This window comes from Ovis aries, chromosome 13 (genome assembly GCF_016772045.2).
Source record: "Ovis aries strain OAR_USU_Benz2616 breed Rambouillet chromosome 13, ARS-UI_Ramb_v3.0, whole genome shotgun sequence".
In the NCBI taxonomy this organism is placed as follows: Eukaryota; Metazoa; Chordata; class Mammalia; order Artiodactyla; family Bovidae; genus Ovis; species Ovis aries.
This window is the reverse complement of record NC_056066.1, coordinates 80,594,188-80,615,192: the sequence shown is the minus strand read 5'-3', so window position 1 is coordinate 80,615,192 and position 21,005 is coordinate 80,594,188. Positions and strand designations below refer to the sequence as shown.

General features: G+C 46.0%; 1 protein-coding gene across 3 annotated transcripts in view; it reads right to left on the bottom strand.

Moving 5' to 3' along the window:
• The window catches only part of TSHZ2 (teashirt zinc finger homeobox 2), a 493,576-nt gene extending 473,018 nt beyond the window's left edge, over positions 1-20,558 (bottom strand). Inside the window, exon 1 of one of the 3 annotated variants that reach the window (XM_015099939.4) lies at positions 19,853-20,558. In XM_015099939.4, coding sequence (XP_014955425.3) covers positions 19,853-19,892 — 40 coding nt within the window. In that variant the 5' untranslated portion in view covers positions 19,893-20,558. Of the gene's footprint in view, positions 1-267 lie in introns of all 3 variants that reach the window. The other 2 variants (XM_027977343.3, XM_060397110.1) reach the window with 2 other exon arrangements.
• Positions 20,559-21,005: the final 447 nt, after the last annotated feature.

The window sequence follows — 21,005 nt, the reverse complement described above, 5'->3', positions numbered from 1 at the left end:
TGTCCTACAGGGCCGACAGAGGAAGAATGAAGCCTCACCAGGGAACTGTTTTCTTAGGGTTGCGAGCCTGCTTCCGAGATAAGCAAGCATTCACATGTGTGACGTGCGTGCGTTCATCTGCTCACTCAACAGTGTTCTCCAAGAACCTATTCCATTCAGTCCTGTGGACATAAATAACCTGGGCATCTAAATATCCCAGAGACGCCAGGAACCGCGAGCAAGGTTTTCCATCCATCCAGTCACTCACTCATTCAACAAAATACCTACTGTGCTTCAGCTGCAGCCAATGAAATCGTCCCCACGATTTGAGAGGTTCATCAGTTCCTGACATGACATAATGTGGACACGGAGACGGGAATCGCAACCTGTACAGAGCCTGCTCCCTGGTGTTTCTGCCACTCACAGCTTTCCTACTGAGAGCTGACTTTTCCTGGCAGGGACCGCCCAGGGTAACTACGGCTGTTTTCCTCTCACCTTGTGCTCTAACCCAGGGGGGCAGGGGCACTGCAGCACAGGCTACCCTGGGGAAATACTCCATGACACCGACCTCATGGTCACAGGGAGAATCCTGTGGAGCTTTGTGGTGGTTACATTAGCCGCTGAGCTGTAGCATGGATATGCGCATGGATACATGGGCTTATTCTGGGCTTTTCTGGTGGCTCGGTGGTAAAGAATCCGCCTGCCAGTGGAGGAGATGTGGGTTCAATCCCTGGGTGGGGAAGATCCCCTGGAGAAGGAAATCGCAACCCATTCCCCGACTCTAGTATTCTTGCCTGGGAAATCTCAAGGGCAGAGGAGCCTGGTGGGCTACAGTCCATGGGGTCACAAGAGTCAGACACGACTCAGGACGACAACATATGCATATACTATGCCCACAATAGACACAAAATTCACAAGTAGTAAGGCTGCCTTACTCTTGCCCCCCAGACACACACGCTAAAACCCACAACATATGAAACACACATCCACAACCCGTATAATGCACACAGATTTACAGCTCAGACTCACAGTGAAACATCCTCAGGGCATACACACAAGGAGTGATGTTCTAAGGATGATGCTGTTCTTGGCTGTGAAAAGCATCTGGTTCCACACAGACCTTCTAAATCCTGCCTTATTGATACATCCGTCCCCAGGACCGCCCAATATGCCTCAGTATGTGCTTGCTAAACGGCTTACACTGCAGTGTGACTGTCTGACATGTGAAACCGCAGGGCTGACTCCTGTCAATAACTCAATCATAACACAGACAAACAAAATCCTTGCCTGGCCCCACCCATGCGAGTTCAGTACCTCGTGGAGCTTCAGCATTAGTAAGGCAAGAGCCGTCCAGCTATGAAGCTTCATCATTATACACTCTGAAGACAAAGGCAATTTCTTTTAGGCTATTCATGCTTTTTTTTCCTCCCAACTTCTCTCCAGACCCTACCCCACCCCACTTCAAAGAGGCAAATGACAGTTTTCTTGACATACTAGGATTCAAGCCGTGTTGATGGCTGTCTCATTCATTATTAAGACTACTGACATATTTTATGTTCAGTTTACTTACTTTAAGGAGACATTTAGCAAACGCCTACTAGATGCAAATTAGCTAGCTGAATTTTTGGTTAGAGAATATATTCTTCGGTAAAGACATCAAGAATGTTCAAAATATGAAATATTAGCTGTTTAAATGACGTTTGTTTTTCTCAACTGATTATCTTGCTAAATGCAGCAAAATCCTCACAACTGTTAGTCTCTTCATAAATTGCTTGTGACAATGGTAAAAATTCCCAAGAACATTCATTACAGGGTTGTGTGTAAAATAGTGAAAACTTTAAAATATGCTAAATGTCTATTAACAAAGGAATGATAAATTGGTAAAATTGTACGTGCTTATGGCGCAATATTATAAAGCATTTTAAAAAAGAATTAGTTATATCGATTTTCTTAAATCTGTAACCTCTTTCTCTCTTTTTCCTACCTCCATACTTGCATACTTGGACAGAGACTCAAATGTAAAGTAAAAAAAAAAAAAATTTAATACAGTGTGAAACTATCTATACATTTCAATAAATCTGAAAGAAAAAATTTATTTTTTAATTGAGAACTAAAAAAATTTAATTAAAAGCAAACTTGTAGCTAATAAATTAAAAATGAAAACAAACAAACAAAACATTGTAAACATATAAAAAAGAAGAAGAATGCGCCTACCTACATATATGTGCAGGTGATAACTGATACTATAAGAAACAGAAGATGTACACACCAAATTCTTCATGGTGCAGAGGGGAAAGTAATAATAGTCGAAAAACACCTGTTATGCACCAAACATTGTTCTAAGTACTTATAATAGTAAGTGCTAACTTTTTAAAACCTTGTAATGGTGAAGTAAGCACCTCCTTATATTTATTTTACGGGACTGAGGTGCAGAGATTTTAAGTTTGCTTTTCCAAGGGAACAACTGTATTTGTACAGTCTAATTCCCTTATATCTGAAATTTACTAATCAAGTGAAATACGCTCAGGTTATTGACAGCCCTTTCCTCTATTCCTACTGACTGATTATTCCCATCCAGGGTTCATAAAGAAAAGATTTACATTAAAGACAATAAAATAGGATGATAACTTCATTCCACTTCTCATTAAAATAACTTGAAATCAAATGGCGAGGCAGTTTGCCAAACTTTACATTTTCCATTTTGTTCCAAAATGTCATCCATATTAAAAAAAAAAAAAGAAACCACCAGTAACTAAAACAATCATTGATATTTTTTCAAGAATGATCCCCTCATGATTTCTGCTGTAAGCAACATTTTTCCCTCTGAGACCTGATCCCTAGAATTTCATGATCGTCTTTTTTTTCCCCCCCACATTATTCAGAGTACTCATTTAAATGTCACCTATAATTAAATACTTACAAGTAAAAAACACCTTTAGAGACCCTGACCATAAATATTACGAGGGACTCTAAAGGGAAATCTGTGAGGGCAGCTTTTCGTTTGCTAAAATAATGTGGTAGCGTCACTGCATGTGTTCCGTATTTTTGATGGCCAGGAAGAGTCATGGAGCCTACAAGAGATTTATGGGGAACAGATGAGCAGTGTCTGACTCCAGGACACATCCTCAAGGATGCTGCAGGAAGTGGCTGAGCACGGTTCCTTACTGAGCCACCCCAGATGGGCTGAGCTGGGGATGTTCACGTCTTCTCTTTTTTTAACTTCTGTTTAATAAAACAGAAACGGACTTATGAAAATGCTGTTGTGTAAAGCTCAAGAGGTTCTAAACTGTTTTGTTTGTCTTCTAATCTTTGTAGGCTCAACTTTTAAAAATGGTGTTTAGGTATTTAGGTAAGGATGATTCTTTCTCTCTGTATGTGTCATCTCTTTCTTTCCCCACAATTGACAGACTTCAGTCTTGAGGAACTGCTCGATTTTAGCTCATGCCCTGGGTCTGCCCGTCGGTATCCTAGACTACGAATGTTTATGTAGGTGAGTCTTTGCTATTAAGCCTTAGATACTGTGAGAAGCAACAAAGTGTCGTGCCTGAGCACTTGGGTTCTGATAGGCAGACCCGGGTTTCAGCATCTTACTTAAAGCTTCTGTTATCTTCAAGTTACTTGAAATTTCCAGAACTTCATTTCCTTGCCTAGTCAATGGGCCGAAAATAATAATATCCAGCTCTCGGGATGATGTGTGGAGGGACTTTCATGTAAACGGCTTGTATGTAGTCAATGCCAGGTAACTAGTAAACACTTGGTGCAGACTTTTGGTGTGTGCTGTCCAAGTCAGTAAAGACTGGGCATGATATGACGACGCCCATGGGCTTCCCTGCTGGCTAAGTTGGTCAAGATTCCGCCTGCAATGCAAGAGACCCAGGTTCGATCCCTGGGTCAGGAAGAGCCCTTGGAGAAGGAAAGAGCAACCCATGCCAGTATTCTCACCTGGGAAATCTCATGGACAGAGGAGCCTGGTGAGCTACAATCCATGGGGTCGCAAAGAGTCAGACATGACTTAGCGACCAGACCAAACCAATCCATGATAGATAGATAAACCAAACCTAGATAGATAGAGAGAGAGAGATAGAAAGATAGATATGTATAAGCGTTTTCTTCATCGTTGCTGCCAGCATCATTTTTTTCACAATCACAGGCACAGATGCTAGATAGAAGGGGCTTGGAAGTCTGTTTACTGGGAAGAATCAGGAAAGGACAAAGGAAATGGATCAAGATAAAAAAGAGGTAATGCTGAAGAGGGGATGAGCATACATGAAAGATAACAAGAAAGTGAAGGAGGCTTCAAAGAATAAAACGAGGTTTCCTGTCCTTTCTGCCAAGAGTTCCCAGAATTTCAGACAGGATAATAAACGAAGAACTGGATCTAGGAGGTTCCTTTCGTTTCTTTCTTGCCTCTTGACTTGGTACCGGGGTGTCAGCCAGCTCCCAAGCAGATGGAGTCCTTGCTACATATGCTGTTGGACCGACTGTCTTTCTCCTTCTTGCCTGAGTTCTCTGGACTCTGATATTTTGTGTTGTGACCAGACAGACCAGCGCATAAATGGGCATGTTTCCCTGTGGAAATACATTTGGGGACATTGTTCTCACAATTTCTAAAAGTACAGGCCATTGTCAAGAGAAAGGGAGAGTGAAAAAGAGAGACTACTTATATTTTTTTCCATTGACTAAAAGCCAAAAGTGAAAATGGACTCTAGAAATAATTATTAAGTGTATAAATGCTTTTGCATTTGCAATTGAGAGCGAGCGAGCGTGAAAGCAAAGGAGAACAAGGATGAGAAGGAGGAGGAGAGATCTTAGATATTTCCCCTATATCCTGTAGTTCAAAGCCTTAGTGGGTGCCTAAAATTGATTCATGGGCCTCAACTCCACCCTATGGGCTCAGAACCACTAGGCTCTGGTCTGGGAATCTGTAGGTTTGCATTTTAACACATTTTCCAAGTGAGGAGGATACTAAATAACAGTTGAGAACCACTGCTCTCTTCCAGATGCAAAACCAGAACATTATTCCCTGTCCTTCCATACTTGCAGTTTCCCGGGCCAGCAAACACTTTCCAGAGCTTTTCTCTGATATCCTGGGAGGGGAAGTTCCTTCTGATTTTTAAAGTTTTTGAAGTGCTCATGAGAGCCTCTGTTTTCCGGGCGTTTCTCTGACCTGAGTGTGACTTGGCAACTGCAGCTCGCAGCTGGTTCGTGAATCCCTGCCCTGCTCAGGCTCTGGGCGTCCGAGGCGTCCTCATGGTTAGCCATTCTGCCCCATCCTCATGGTCTGTGTGATACCCTCCCCTCAACAACCGCTTTCTCTATGATAATTCCCTCTTTCATTTACTGAAATAATTTTATCTAAAAATGAAAACTTATGTCAGTACAGTCAGTCACATTTGCCATAAGCGATGGTTATCGGACAATGAAAAATCCAAGTGTTAATATTTTATTATTCACTGTTGCTCACGATAATCTCTGAATTTGTGGGATAAACAAATTGGAGAGAGGTGTTTAAAGCAGGCTAACACCAAAGGAGACTTTCTTCTTGATTGAATCAGAGGATTTGAACCAGTATTGAACAAGTGATACTGTTTTCACTTCTTGCCTTCCTGCTACTTAAAACTGTCTGTGTCCCCAGTGGTCCGACAGCACATAAGGGGGCAACTCTGGACGGGCTTCCCAGGTGGCACTAGCGGTAAAGAACTTGCCCGCCAATGCGGGAGCGACAGGGTCGATCCCTGGGTTGGGAAGATTCCCTGGAGGAGGGCCTAGCAACCCACTCCAGCATTCTTGCCTGTAGAATTCCATGGACAGAGGAGCCTGGCGGGCTACAGTCCATGAGGTCAGAGAGTCGGACACGACTGAAGCAACTTGGCACTGGCTTTAAAACCTCGTAGAGATGGGCTTGCTTTCCTCGTGAAGCCATGGTGTACAGCGTGCTTCCACGCCTGGGCAGAGGAGGCGGCCGTTAGGGGTCTCCATCGCTGAGGAAACGGCAGCCCCAGTTCCCCTCTACTTTCCTGCTTCCCAGAGACGCACCTTTATTTATCTCCTTGGGCTTTTTCACTTTAATGCCTAATAATCACATCACCATCATTCATTCTTTTCAACCATATTTATTGAGCACCAACTCTGCCAGGCTTTGTGGACACAAAGCAAATAAGATGTAAGATCCCCTCAAGGTCATAAGCTCAGAGTCATGGTGACGATTTTAGTAACTTATCATTCAACGAGCTCTCACTGTGTACAAGGCACGGTTCTGAGGGTTTTGCAAGTGTTCAGACTTCGCTCCTCCCAAGCACGCAGGCGGGAGTTTCCAATATCTCTACCAATCAGGAAATCGAGGCATGGGGACAATTACTAACTTGTTAATGCACTGACTTGGAGAAGAAAATGGCAATCCACTCCAGTACTCTTGCCTGGAAAATCCCATGGACAGAGGAGCCTGGTAGGCTACAGTCCATGGGGTCGCAAAGAGTCGGACACGACTGAGCGACTTCACTCACTCAATGCAGTGACTAGATGTCCTTGACCCTGTCCCATGTACCGCCACGTACTAAGCATGTTACCGGATTTATTTCAGTGAATCCTTGTAGAAACCCAGCGAGATCAGTCTTTCTAGTAGGTCTGTTTTGCAAATAAGGAAATTGAAAGTTTGGGAGGTAGAGGTACTTGAGCTGACACAGCAAGGAAATGCCTGACGGGAAGGAAATGGAAGCCCGACTGTCTGACCCCAGCGTGCACCCCGCTGCCCTCACCCCAGGGTGGAAGCCCCTCTGTCTGACCCCAGGGTGCACCCCGCTGCCCTGACCCCAGGGTGGAAGCCCCTCTGTCTGACCCCAGGGTGCACCCCGCTGCCCTGACACTGTATTGTCTGATGGGCTGGGGAGACGCAACTCCAAGACTGACTAGCCTCCCCCTGCACAGCCACGTCTAGAGTCAAGGCCGCGCCAAACAATTTCCTCTCTTCCCACCATGGCTCCGAAAACTGCAGACTGACACTTTTCAGTAAGAACCTTCTGTACAACTACAGGAAAGAAGCCAGAGAAAGAATTCAAGAGGATAAAAGGATAAATACGGTGACGTTTTCACGTGCAGTTCTCAGTATGCTCTTTTCCACTGACACCCACCTGCACTTTTCTGCATGTCTTGTCTATCTTTGGACCAAGTTTCCCATCTTCTCCCCCATCAGTCTGGTCCCTATCATCACCAGGTTTTGACTAGATGGACAGGAGCCTCCAAAGGGGTCAATTTGCTGACAGCCTTTGTGTGCGTGGATGCTCAGTCGTCTCTGACCCTGCGATCCCAGTGACTAAAGCCCACCAGGCTCCTCGGTCCATGGAATTCTCCCGGCACAGAATACTGGAGTGGGTAGCCATGCGCTTCTCAGGGGTCTTCCCGACCTGCGGACGGAGCCCGGGGCCTCCTGTATCGCAGGCGGACTCCTGGCTCAGTGCACAGGTTGCAGGCTCAGCGCACTGAGCCACCTGCGCTTGCAGCCTTGGGCGCTGAGAACTAATATGCCAGCAGCACAATCCTGTAAAGGCCTCAGTCAAACCCGTCTCTCGCTGCGCCCTCGCCCTCCGAGGCTTCCCATTCGGTTAGAACCTTGGCTTCGTTTGCGGCGTCTTGGTCCTCGAGCACCTCGGCGACCGTCTAATTCCCCGGCTCCCTGTTTGCCCGCTTTCCCTCTGCTCCAGCCGCCCCCGTCCCCTTGTCGCTCGGGCAGATCCTGCAGCAGCTCCAGCCCCCCGACCTCCCCACCCCTGCACCCAGCTTCCCCAGAGAATCACCCTGTGCTCTCTGCAACCTTCCTAGAACCCAGAGTCACAGCACCTGCACGGAGAGGAGGGGCCTCTGCTGACGGTCTTATCTAAGACAGCTCATCCTCCTGGGACACGGGACCCCTCACCCTCCGTTTTCTCTCTTGCACACCCCACTCCCTGACACAGGGTGACGGGCCTCTGCTTGCTTGTTTGGGACCCATCTGCCACACAAATATAAGCCTCAAGAAGGCAGGCCTTTTGTCAAATTTTGACTCGAGCCTCTGATTCCAGCACCTTCCACAGGACCTGGTACCCAACAGACCTTCAATGCATTGGTTAAATAAAGGTCCTACGGCAGGCAGAAAAATTCCCCAGTACTTTTGGCTAACTCCAGGCTCTCTGTCCTAAGATATTCCTTAACAGGCACCAGCCAATCTCCCTTCTTTCTTCTGCCAAGCACTTATCTGCAGGTGACAATTAAAAAGTGAAGAAGGCGTTACCAGGAAACAGCCTATAGTCTTCTCCCATTAGCTTAACAACCCCTAAGCTCTGCTGCCTTGGGCCCGAGGGGATGAGCGCAGGGTTCCAGTGGGGGAGGGGGAGATGCCCAACCCTGGGAGGCTGCGAGCCCCTGGGTGATGCTGGCAGAGAACCACTGCACCTGGCAGCAGAGAGAGGAGGAGAGAGAGAGAGACAGACAGACAGAGAGAGACAGAGAGACAGAGAGAGACAGAAAGGCAGAGAGAGAGAGAGACGCGTCTGCAGTCTGAAAGGAGAATCCCTAGCCCCTTTGCCTCCCCCAGAGTCTGGACTTAAGGAGGAAGTCTACCAATCCGTAGTAGCAGCAAGCACTCTCCATAAGATGAACAAACAGTATTTACTGAGAAAAAGGTGAATCACTGCTTGTCAAGTGAAGCCAGAGGATGTCATGATGAACAAAACACAAGCTTCTCAGTAAAATCGCCATCTTTTTGTCATTAGCATTTCCTACATTGATAAATATTCAAAGTGCCGCTATGATCATGATCGGTGCAGAGGTCAGCCAAAAAATTCTAGAGGAGTAAAAGAGACCCTTATACTCGAAATTAATTAATTAGTATACAAAGTAACACGCTAATTAAAGTATTTATTCATTTACTTATTTATAGCCTCATGTGTTCATTCATCAGGAAATATTTATTTAGTGCCTAATAAATAGAAGGACTAATTCAAGTGCCTAGAAATCTCCCAGAATTCCTACAGAAAACAAAACATAAATCCATGTACGGAGAGGATGCCAGAGACTGCACGGGGGCCTCACTGGCATCACAGCATCCGATCGCCACAACCACAGTGCAGGGTGAGCAACACCACATCCCCATCCGCCAGGTGGGGAGACCGAGGCGCAGCAAGGTTAAGGGACCCCCCTCCGAGCACACTGGGGGCCAGTCAAGTAGGGAGGAGCTCCAGCGGACCCCAGATCTGCTCAGGTTTCGATATTGCTTATTCTTTCCATAGCCTGAGAGGTGCCACCCATCCTCAGACCTGTCAGCGCCTCCCTAAAGCCCAGGCATGTGTTTTTACCTTCAGGTGTCGCTTCTATCACGCCTCCCTGGTGGCTCAGATGGTAGAGAATCTGCCTGCAATGCAGAAGACCTGAGTTCGATCCCTGGGTCGGGAAGGTGCCCTGGAGAAGGGAATGACTACCCACTCCAGTGTTCTGGCCCGGAGAATCCGGTGGACAGAGGAGCGTGGTATCGTTCTAAGCATCCTAGTCACCATCACTGAGGGGCTGAGTAAGTACTGAATGGATGAACACATCAAAGTCCACCACCACCTTTGAAATATACACAAGTACCTCTGTTCTCCCTGGAGAAGGAAATGGCAATCCACTCCAGTATTCTTGCCTGGAGAATCCCATGGACAGAGAAGCCTAGTAGGTTACAGTCCACGGGGTTGCAAAGAGTCGGACACGACTGAGCGACTCCACCACCTTCACCACCACCACCTCTGTTCTACTAAAAACCCAGTCAGACGGCATCACTCCACTGCTTGAACCCTGCAGGGACTCACTGGGAAAGACCCTGATGCTGGGAAAGATTGAAGGCAGGAGGAGAAGGGGACGACAGAGGATGAGACGGTTGGATGGCATCACCGACGCAAGGGGGTTTGAGCAAACTCCAGGAGATGATGAAGGACAGGGGAGCCTGGTGCGCTGCAGTCCATGGGGTCGCAAAGAGCTGGGCACGACGCGGCGGCTGAGCAAGGACGACAGGGAGCCATCACACTTAGATTCGGATCTAGGAGGGCCTGTCCTGCCTCTCTCCCCTCCTCCTCTCCTGCCTCTCTCCCATCTTCATCTGCTCCAGACACAGCGGCCTCCTACGTATTCCTCAGGCATACGAGATATTTCCGACCTCGGGTGTTTACTGCCTCATCTGCCTGAAGGGCTTCTCCCAGATCTGCACGCGGCTAGTTCCTCACGGTCTGATCAACTGTCACCACCCAACCACTTTCCACAAAATAGCAACTCTCTATCCCTCTCTAGTCCACTCATTCCAATTCAGTCTTTCTTTTTTTCTTTGAATTGCCATTAGGATTATTCAATACTATATATTTATTTGTTCATTAGCTTTTTGGCCTCACCCCCAAGAATATTTGCTGGGATTTTCCCTACTTCAGTATTCTGGTGCCAGGATCAATGCCTGGCACATAGTAGGTGAACAGGCAGCTGCTGTGGGGTGAATGAACGCGTGAACGCAAGTATACACACACGAAGAGGAAGAGCCGGCTTCGTGAACTGCGGATGGTCCTCAGATTCCAGCTGGGGCGGCCACAGAGGGCAACATCCTCTGTCAGCGTTCTCAGGATCCGCCCCACCACCAGGTTTGGACATCACCACAGATGCCCCGGAAGAACGGGAACTGAGGGTCCTTCGCTGGCAAATTATTGTGGCTCTTCCAGGTAAAGTACCACAGCGGATCCAGTGCCTGGGTCTTGGAAGCGGAGAGTTTCAGACCAACTCGGCCACTGCATGGCGGTGGATGAATTGCTCTACAGGCTACTCAGATCCCACTCAGGAAATAAAGATACTGTTCTAGCATCTAACTCATAGGAATGTTCTAGGACTCCGCTCAAGGGTTCCCACCTCACGCAGGTCTCTGACCACCCACACGAATGTTGCCCCATCCTGTTCTTTTATAAAATGTGGTCACTGTAGAGCTTTCTTCTATGTGAAAGTTATCTTTTCTCTTTGTTAAATTCCTTGCATATTCTTTGCCTTCCCCCAACTGGAAGGTAAGATCCCCAGGGATCATCCCCATCCTAATACCCCTGAGGATCCCAGTGGCCAGAACAGGGCCGGGCACACAGTAAGAACTCGGAAAATAACTGTGGCTTGAAGGAATGACTGTAAACTTCATGAAACGCCTGGTAAAATGCTTGGTATATAAAAAACACTTAGGTAGGGACAAATATCATCATTACAGGTGTTATATTTGCTGTTGCTAGGGCTATGATTACTATTCCTTGGGATATATATATATATACACATATATATATATATATATATATATTTTTTTTTTTTGAGCTGGGACAGGGTTCCAACCTGTTCAGCATGACTCTTTCTCAGAAAAGGCTAAACCACTACTGAGTGATTATACTCCAGTTTTAAAACTCAAAAGGCACCCACGTCTGATTTCTTCTGGGCCCTGAGCCTCTGGTCCCATGACAGCTGGCAGGTTGCTCATGTCCCTTCTGGTACATATTTCTCATGGTCTGTTTTTTGGGACAAAGATACAGCGACTCTGTTAGGTGTGGCCCCAAGCAGTTTTGATGCATTTGTATCATCCTTTCCAAAATCCTGAGTCTTAAGAAGAACTATGATTCCACTTCATGGATCACAGCCCTGTTGCGGCAACTCAACGAAGCTGTGAGCCATGCCGCCTAGGGCCACCCAAGACGGACGGGTCATGGTGGAGAGTTCTGACAAAACGTGGTCCACTGGAGAAGGGAATGGCAAGCCACTCCAGTATTCTTGCCCCGAGAGCCCCAGGAACAGTATGAAAAGGCAAAAACCCGTGACACCAGAAGACGAACACCCTCGGGTTAGAAGGTGTCCTGTATGCCACTGGGAAAGAGTGGAGGTTCTCAGCCCGACTCGCAGGATGAAACACTTGGGGAGATCTGAGCAACTGGTCCAAACATAAACCTCCAACAAAGAAGCCTTAAGGATTTGAACTTGGGTTAGTCTGACTCCTGACTCACACTCTTATTCTCTAGAGTAAGGTTTATCTCTGAGCTGGCCCAGGGCCCCTTAACTAGGGTGGGGGAGCAGTAACCAGAACCCAGGTCGTTTCCTTCTCTTCCACAGTCCTTCCACAGCCTACACCTAATCCCAAGGGAGAAAACAAGAGGATGGGCACAGCCACATACCCAACTTTCTAATAAAGGAGAATAGCTAAAGGAAACTCTGATATAAAATGTGCTTACATAGCTTTTCATTTTGGCATTTTTTTTTTTTTTTTCTGTACCAAGTGGTACTGAACACAGAATAGATTTAACTCTTCTCTACAGCATCATCTTGGCCCAGAAGCGATTTGTATCTCCCTGGGGTTAAAAGAGAGAGGCTTCTAAATACATAGAAAAATCTAAGCATCTGATAAATGGAAGTGATTTAAAGTCAGCCCCTTGCAGTTTATATAGAAATATGTACATGTGGCTGCTTCTGCTCATACAAATCTCCCCTATGGAATACCTTGACCTTCTGTCTTCTTTTCGAATCTCCCACGTCACCAACAGCCAGATCTCATGGATTTTTTTCATGACACAGTAAAACATTTCAGGAGGTTTCCTCCAGACCCATTACAGACAGTATGGCCACCGCCAACTCTGTTTTTGTCTCATTCTGCCCCTCGTAGCTGTTTTCATTAAAAACAATAACTGTGTTCTGCCCACCTTAATACCTAAACTGTATAATTTCCATAGAAATGACTTGGATGTAGCTTGAAGGAGAAAGCTCAGAGGTGATTTCAGAGTATTCACTCAGCTCTGAAAGCACTCAACTAATTAAGACCAGTGATAGTTAATTTTTGTACTGAAACTGCAGAATGCTGGCTTTTTAAAAAAAAATCCACCTTACCATCTAGCAGCTTTACAGAAACACACGGTTTTTCCTTCAGCATAAATGGACACTACGGCTTTTCAATTAAATTAGTCTTTGGAGAGACATGCAAAAGAGCTAAAAAGCTCCTTAAAAATCTTTCCTGCTTCACTGCTCCTCCTGTGCCGGGGGAGATGTGTAGTTACGATGCAATGCTATTTTCTTCTTATCCTGCCGAAACAAAGTTTTCAATCTTGAACCCTGAACTGGCTATGTTATAGAGCTCCTGGAGGCTTTGCTTTTAGTTTTCAAGCCCACATTTGGTTTTCTAAAACTATTTTGAGAAAGGGGGTGTCCATTACAATGTCCTATATCTTTGTACTTCCAGAGAGAGCTTTGTTAGACCCTGTTTCAGGTTGGGTAGTAGGTAGAGGGATCCTGAAACTATTTTCTAAATTAACACAAATGGAAAGGAAACTCTTATTTAGATGAGCAAAATTCAGGACAAATCCTTTCCAACAGGATCCAGGTATTTTTTGCCCCATGTAATTTCTCTAAGCTCATTGTCTCTAAAACTTTTGCACTGTGCATTCCCAGTTGTTAAGCATAGCTAAATAATACTGATATATTAATAACAGGATTAGCTAGCCATGCATCCTGAATTTTAATTTCTCTTTTTTTCTTTTTTTTTTTTAGCATTTTCAGCATCACTTTGGCGTCGCCACATGTGTGGGAATGCCCACGGGGACACGTTTCTCCTCGGAGGGAAAGCAGAAGGCTGGGGCGGCAGCTGGCAACCCCACGTGGCCGCTTCAGCAACCTTCGACCTCTCCAAAGTATTTACTCATTTCATCCACGGAGTTTGCTTTGGAAACAAACACATCAGCAACCCCCACCTGCATCTCACATTTCTCCTCTGCCAGGTCACGTATGTATATTTATATATAATATCTTCTTCGGAAAGGACCAGAGTCCAATAGTCACCCTCTGACAAAACAAGTAACGCAAACACGGCCATGCTGCTGAGGATAAGTCCAGACGCAACTACGACCTGCACACGCGTCCTCTGACTCCGCAGACAGAGTCCAGAAGCACATTTGGGCTCTAAAGTCTCTCATTTTTATTCTCATTTCTTAAAGACCCAGAATATCTTGAAATCAACTTCTACATGCTAAACATATCCCTTCTCCCAGAAAGGAAAAAAAGCAGTTCCTAAAACAAGTGATTGACACGTCAGTAGCAGGGAAAAAAAATGATAAATCCAGTGAAAACAGTGTGGTAAATAGGGGCCTGTGATGATAGAGTGTGTTTTCCCCCCTGCAACATCCAGGTAATCAGGCAGTCTCAACAAGCTTTTTCTTATGTGGTTAGAATGACTAAGCTCATTCATAACCATAGAGCTGCTTGCCAAAGGTCACCCTAAGGAACAGGAGAATGTCTAACTTTCACTGGAACTTAGGAAACTTAAAATAATTATAAAAATACACATTGTTCCAAATTACTGAGAAATAATATATTTAAAAAAAACCTCTTCCAGGGTGAAGAGGTTCGAGGAAGGGAGAAGGATGAGATCTCTGATAACAGATTAGAGAGAAGACGGCATTCTGTATTTACCCCAACATTAGAAAATGAAAACAAATTTCTCCCAAAGGAATAAAAATACAGCAACGTTCTGAACTTGCAAAGCAACAGAATTATTGTGTTCCGAGCTTCTTTTAATACCACTGCGATTTTTTTTTATAAAAGTCGCTCAATTTGATTGTAATTAAATATGTAATGAAAAAGCACTGCTTCAGGGAAGCGATGCAAGACACTCTCTGTTAGTTTAATGCATTTCCAACTGACTTTGCATCAAACGAAAATGATACTCTGTGTATGCCTGGTCTTAATATAGAATTTGTTAGGCAGTTTTGTGTGTTTTAAAGGGGACTTGGGTGGACACAGACATTGCCTTTGAAATAGGGGCTGAGTCTTCCTAGACCATGGCATACCTAAATAAAATTGATGGTACAAATCCAGTGATGGGAAGGAAGCACCACTCTGGACATTTAACTCATGTCAGCTAATTACGGACCCAGCATAAACATGAACAGGGCCTAGGTTTTCCTCCTGGCCGATTTCCCTAAGCTCAGCTGCAGTGATGAGCAGAAGTGCCTCGTTTCAATGGCCTTAAATAATGCCAGGCTCAGTGCCCCTTTAAAACCTGCTCAATCGAGAGTGCAACTCCCAAGATAAATAGATCAACCCAGGTATTATCCAGTTGGGGAAATTCTGTCAAATGAGTGAGAAGTCAGCTGGGATGAAATGAAAGCATAAGCCTCCGTTGGAGAAGGTGACAAAAGGCAAGATGCTTCTAGGGACAGAACTGCTAAAGACGCCTAGGAGGTATTTGTTGGGCGTGAAGGTTTCCTGAACACTAGCAACAGAGTCGAGGATACTGGGAGAAAAATAAATGTAAGATGAAAAATAAACGCACAGTGTTTCTGAGGGATGCGTCTACCCTCCTCAGAAGTGGGCTCTGATTTTCAACCCCCAAGCCAGGAGGAGATTTTTCTTGTCCAGAAGTTTCTCACGCCCCCTCCTTACCTGGCTTCCACTAAGCTCCCTGTCACTTGCAATCTGCTGATGAGGGTCAATGTATTGTGTCCTGATATGGCAGATTAAAAATGAAATCAATAAATGCCTAAAACAAATGGGCTTTTGAGCTGTCCCGTTCAATCTGAGTCTTTAAGGGTGAGGTGAGAGGAGGGAGAAGGGGCTCAGAGGGCAGGGGGAGAAGGACCAGTGAAACCATCCATTTCCACCCAAAACACTGTGTGATTTCAAGGTACCTTTCTTTTTTCAGGGATCTGCCTTAAATCAACAAGAATAGTCTGAACAGTTCACGCTGCTGAGCACCTTTAGGGGTGGCAGTATGTATGTATTTTTTTTTGTTTTCCATTCATCTGTTAAACATCATACTGCTTGGGTAAGTGAAAGGGTCTCTAGCATGCATATTTAAACCTTCAAGATGTGAACTTGTCTTTCTGAACTACGCTAAAGCAAAGTGAGAGTGCCAGGGTGGGGACTCCACCCTGTTTCCAGTTCTCTTGAACCTCATGCCACTTGCCAGACTTCATCCTGAGCTGTCTGCCTATTGCTGAGACCTTGCCAGCTAATCTAGGCATTGCCATCATGAGTCTGAAAAAGAGATGGCTCAGGTCATCTCAGCCCTCCTCTGCAGCATTCCGAACTGTCCCTGCTGAATATGCTTCCCATGTAAATAACCTGTGCTATTAAGGTGCAAATTGCAACTTTTAAGTAATGATTGCTAATAGTCTAATGTTTGCTGCCACACAAGGACATTCATGAAAACAAAATCTGCATTATTCATCTCCATATTAAATAAACAAAATAAATTGAGAGAGCTGTTCTTTCCTGCAAGACTTTCCTGAGATCTAGATTACCAGATAGCTTCTGAGAGCCAGCAAAAAGAAAACATTTCGTCTCTTCCGATAGACAGAAGCCTGTAATTTATATTTACGTTAGACATTCATACATATATGATTTCCAAAGATGTTGCTTCCTATTGGAATTGGCTGGCATTATATAAAAACAAGAGTTCAGATGGTGAAGCAAAATATGCTGCATGTGTGCGTCCAGAGGCTGCGATGGATTGTAGGAAATAGAAGGGTTAGGGTGCAAGTCTACACTGTTAAATTTTTAACGACTCTGCGTCCTGCAAAATACAAACAAATCAAAACACCGCCCTGTTTTATTTTACCTTTCTGCCATCTTCCCTGTCTTCCCTGCAATGGATAGGGGGGAAAGATGCTGGTACAGAATCCTGTAATATTTTCAGGTTAAAAAGTAGATACATTTTAGTGGTGAATGAAATATATATCAAAGGAAGCGAACACACACACATACACACACACACACACACGTACGCAAACCCCTGGGGCACTGCAGGCTGCTTTCTAAACTTTCTTCCTTGCCCGAAGTTATAGTGTGGTGGAAGAGCGTGGCGTTAGAAAGCCAGGAAGAATGACATTTCGAAGGGAAATGTTCTGACTTAGCTGTTTCCTTAAAGAGAGCTGCCTACCTCACAGCCCTTCCCTTAAAGGAGGGAGGAACATAACCAGTAAAGGCTAACATCCCCATCACTTGTAATATCATCTCCCTCATTCTGTCCACATACCTGCTTTATTAGAAAGTTCCGTAAATGATTCCTTGAAATGTGGAACTTAAAACTAATAATGCAGGGGAATCAAACTGCCTCCAACAGTTCTTGGGAAAGAGCCTCCGTTCTGATTCACTCACAGGCTTTTTCTATCTTACATTATTCATTAATCAAGCTAGAAATCGAGCTTTCAACATCAGCCCATGGGAATAATTACTTACAGTTGTGTATCTTGTTTAATTTTAAGCAGTAATAAACGTTAGCATGGCCACAGTTCTGGAGCCCACCTTGTTCTTCTCCCCGAATCTTAACTGGCAAAAGAATCTCAAAGCAGCTGACTTTACGTGGGAATAACCACTTTAGCTAAAACAGAGCATAGAATCGGTGACTTCAGAGGAAAGAAGTATTACGTGGGAAAATATCCGCTTCAGTAATATGTGAGTAAATAATACCGCAAGAGGGGCCGCATTGTGTACAAAATGAATTATTCCCTTTCAGCTTGACAAGGATTTCCACTTCTTCCAGTGAAAATAATAAAAGCCAAGAAAACAAACACATAAAGACGCTAGGAATACAATATGCCAGGAAACTGAAACTACAGTCAGAACTTTCTAACTCACACACGACAGTAAACAGATAAGCGAACGCCAACAGATACCAGCTTAATGAAAAGGATCTAATTTAAATAATGTGATACAGCTTTATGTTATACACACCTGAATCCTCATTGATCAGAGGACAGTTATAATCAAAGCAGTGCAATTCTGAGCAATGCACTTTTTGTAATGAGCTTACCAAAGGAGACATGTCCAGTCATTCTGGTAATTTAAATTACTGCCTAATTGTTGATGGCCTTTACCGGAACAACAGGGGGAAAAAAAAAGACACTTTTCAGGGCAGTATCACTTCTTGCTGGAATGTTGCCCGGGGTTCTCTTGTGGGACAACACTAAGGACTTTATCTCTAATAATCTAGCTATACTTAAACTTATGTTGCTAGACCTAGATGAAGCAAGCTTACTCTTCCTGAGCCTCAAAGGCCAGGGCATACCCCAAAGCTGTTCAGATTGCAAAGGGATCTAAGTTTTAAAAAATAAGTGAGTTAAATGTAGAAAGGGACGGGGGTAGGAGGAAGAAACTGTTCGAAAAAGAGGTAGCTAGAGTTGGAAAAAGAACACCTCATTGACTAAGCAAGTTCTAAATATATACGGTACTAAAATACCTAAATTATTTTGCTCTTAGAGAAACAACTGGAAAATAAATGAATCAAAGCTTTATAAATGATATTTCCCCATGCAATTTGAACCAACCCATACGCAGTTTCAGAAGCAATTCTGCGCTCAAAAGGGAAGATAATTGTGGATATCTCCAAGCACATGTCCTGCCATTCTTGGCTGGAATCAGGCCATGATGGAAGATGAGCTTGGTGGTCCAGCATGTTCAGACACAAACACCCACTTTGCCCAGATTTGTGACTAACTTTGGATTTGTTCTGAGGGAGGCTTTGCAAAGTTTATGCAAGTGTTCCACTGAACTTCTCCCTAATGTTTCGCTCCAGTTGGAACAGAAGGAAATATTGGGGGGGTCTGCAGAAGACCAGCCTTCGCTGATGCTGCCTTAAAGCTTGAGGGTAAAGACAGAAAGAAGGAGAGGAAAAAACTTAAGCTCTTTGCTAATGCCTGATTCAACTGAAGGACACAAAGAAATAAAAACGCCCACATTAAAAGCCAAACAAGATAATAATTGTGCATGTCTGGCTCTCAATCTAGAGGGCAAGGCTTGCGTCACTGGCACTCTGAGTTACCATGGTGAGTGATTTATTGATATATATCAAGAATGAATAGATCAAAGGCAGTGAGATGACAGGTGATCAATCAAATGTCAAATCAAAACTAGCAATCAAGTGGAAAGCTGATTTTTCAGTGGGTGGGTCTGGCAGGAGAAAAATGAACTTTCATATTACACTTCCGAGAAACAAAACCCCAGCATACTATTAAAAAAGCAATTAAGCAACCCAAAAGGAAGAAAAAAATGCTTTACAAGCTCTAATGTCCTGATCCATTAACCTGTTCCTCTCTCTCTTTTTTTTGGGGGGGGGGAGGAGGGGGTGGTAAGAATTCAAATGGGATAGTTCCCACCGCACAAATCAATTTAGAAAGTTTGCAGCTCACTCCGTGCAAAGAAAATCCAGAGCTGTTTCAATGTTCGAGGGGCATTCCCCCCCAACCCCCACCTTTTTTTTTTTTTTTTTTTTTAAGAGAAGGGAGAGTGTTGATTAGATTTCCAAAGGAGGCTCCTCTTAGAAAACAGATTCAAAGGTTCCTTTCCTGGGGTGGTTTTTTACACCTTGGCGATCAAAGCTGAACTCCCATGCCTTGCCCCAGAGCCAGCCCTGCAGCCCTAGGCTGGGGCACGGCTCAAAGTTCAGCGCCCCAAACCCCCCGCGAGAGGAAACGCCGGCCCCTGAGGCCAGAAGCCACTGGCAGCGACCCCCCGGAGGGGGGCGGGGGCGGCAGGACTGCTCCCCGCTGCGAACCCCAAAAGCTCAGCGCAACTTTGGCCCGAGAGGCAAGAAGCAGACTGGGAGAAAGTTAGGGGTGGGGTAGAGGGTGGAGGGAAAAAAAGTTTAAGGAGGAAAGGCTTGGTGGGATAGCTTGCCCCCACCCCCCAACCGGAGCCTGGAAAGGGGAGGATAGGGGAGGCTGGAGAAGGCGAGCGAGGACGGGGTTATTCGCGGGGCGGAGGGGGGCACCCGGAGCTGACGCCCCCGAAAGGCAAGCGAGGGGGTGGCGTCGCGGGGCGCCCGGGCGAGGAGCTGGCGCCCCGGGCCGGCGGGCCGGGCCGCCCCGCGCGGAGCCGGGTCTCTTACCTGCCGCCCGCTTGGGTGCCTGCTGCTTCCTCCTTGGCATCGCTCTAGTTCGCTCCAGTCCCACTTCTGGCGCCCCAGCCCCGAGCCGCCGCGCGCGGGGGCCCGCTGTCTCGCTCGCCTCTCCGGGTCTCCTCCGCCTCCTGCCCGGTGGCTCCCAGGGCGTCGCTCGGCCTCTGTCCCCCTGTCCCTGCAACTCCTCCACCGGGGGCCGGAGACCCCCCTCTCTGGGTGGCAGGCAAGACACGGGTGGCTGTGCCGGCTGGTGTGAAGTGGAGGTTGGTTCTGCCTTGCTTGTTTGTTTGTTTGGTTTTGGATTTTTTGTTTTTTCTCCTCTCTCTTTTTGTTTTTGCTTTTTGGAATTTTTTTTTTTTTTTGGTTTGGTTTTTTTTTTTTTTTTGGTGACTGTTGAGACACTTGATTTCTTTATTAAACATCCAAGAGCGGGTTCGGATGGAAGGGACGAGGGACGCACACGCGCGCGTAAAGATAAGGAAAAAAAACAAAACAAAACAAAACAACAACACACAGACAATCCTGGGAAGGTAGTGGGTTCCTCTTTCGCTCCTTCCTTCTCCTGGCCTCCTGCACCTCCACCTCCTCGTCTTCCTCTTCCTCGCCGGGCTCGATGGCGGATTCGCGCCGGGGGCAGAGAGATCTCTCACTGTCGGTTTGTGGCTGCTGTCAGATCCCCGTCTCTGAGTGATATGCGAGAGGACAGGAGCGGGTTTGGGAAAGACAGAAAATCTGGAATTCACTCGCACACACTCACACACGCACACTCACACACACACACACTCACACACGCACTCTCGCTCCCTCTCACTCACACACACACACTCACACCCCCCACAGATGCACACACACACACCACGCGCACGCACACACACACACACACACTCTCACACACACACAAGACAGGGCGAGGCGATGCCAGCAAACATCGATCCCGCTGAACAAACTGAACAGTAACAAACTCCTCCTCCTCTCCCCGCGACCTGATGACAGGGAGAAATTTACTCCCCAGCCGCAGAGCGCCAGGCAGAGGGAGTCTATTAAAGGGACAGTGTCCCGCCGGGAGCGGGGCGGGGCGCGGACCCCGGCGTGCCGCCCGCCCAGCCTTGCGCCCCGCTCGCCGGCGCTGCGACGCGCCCCC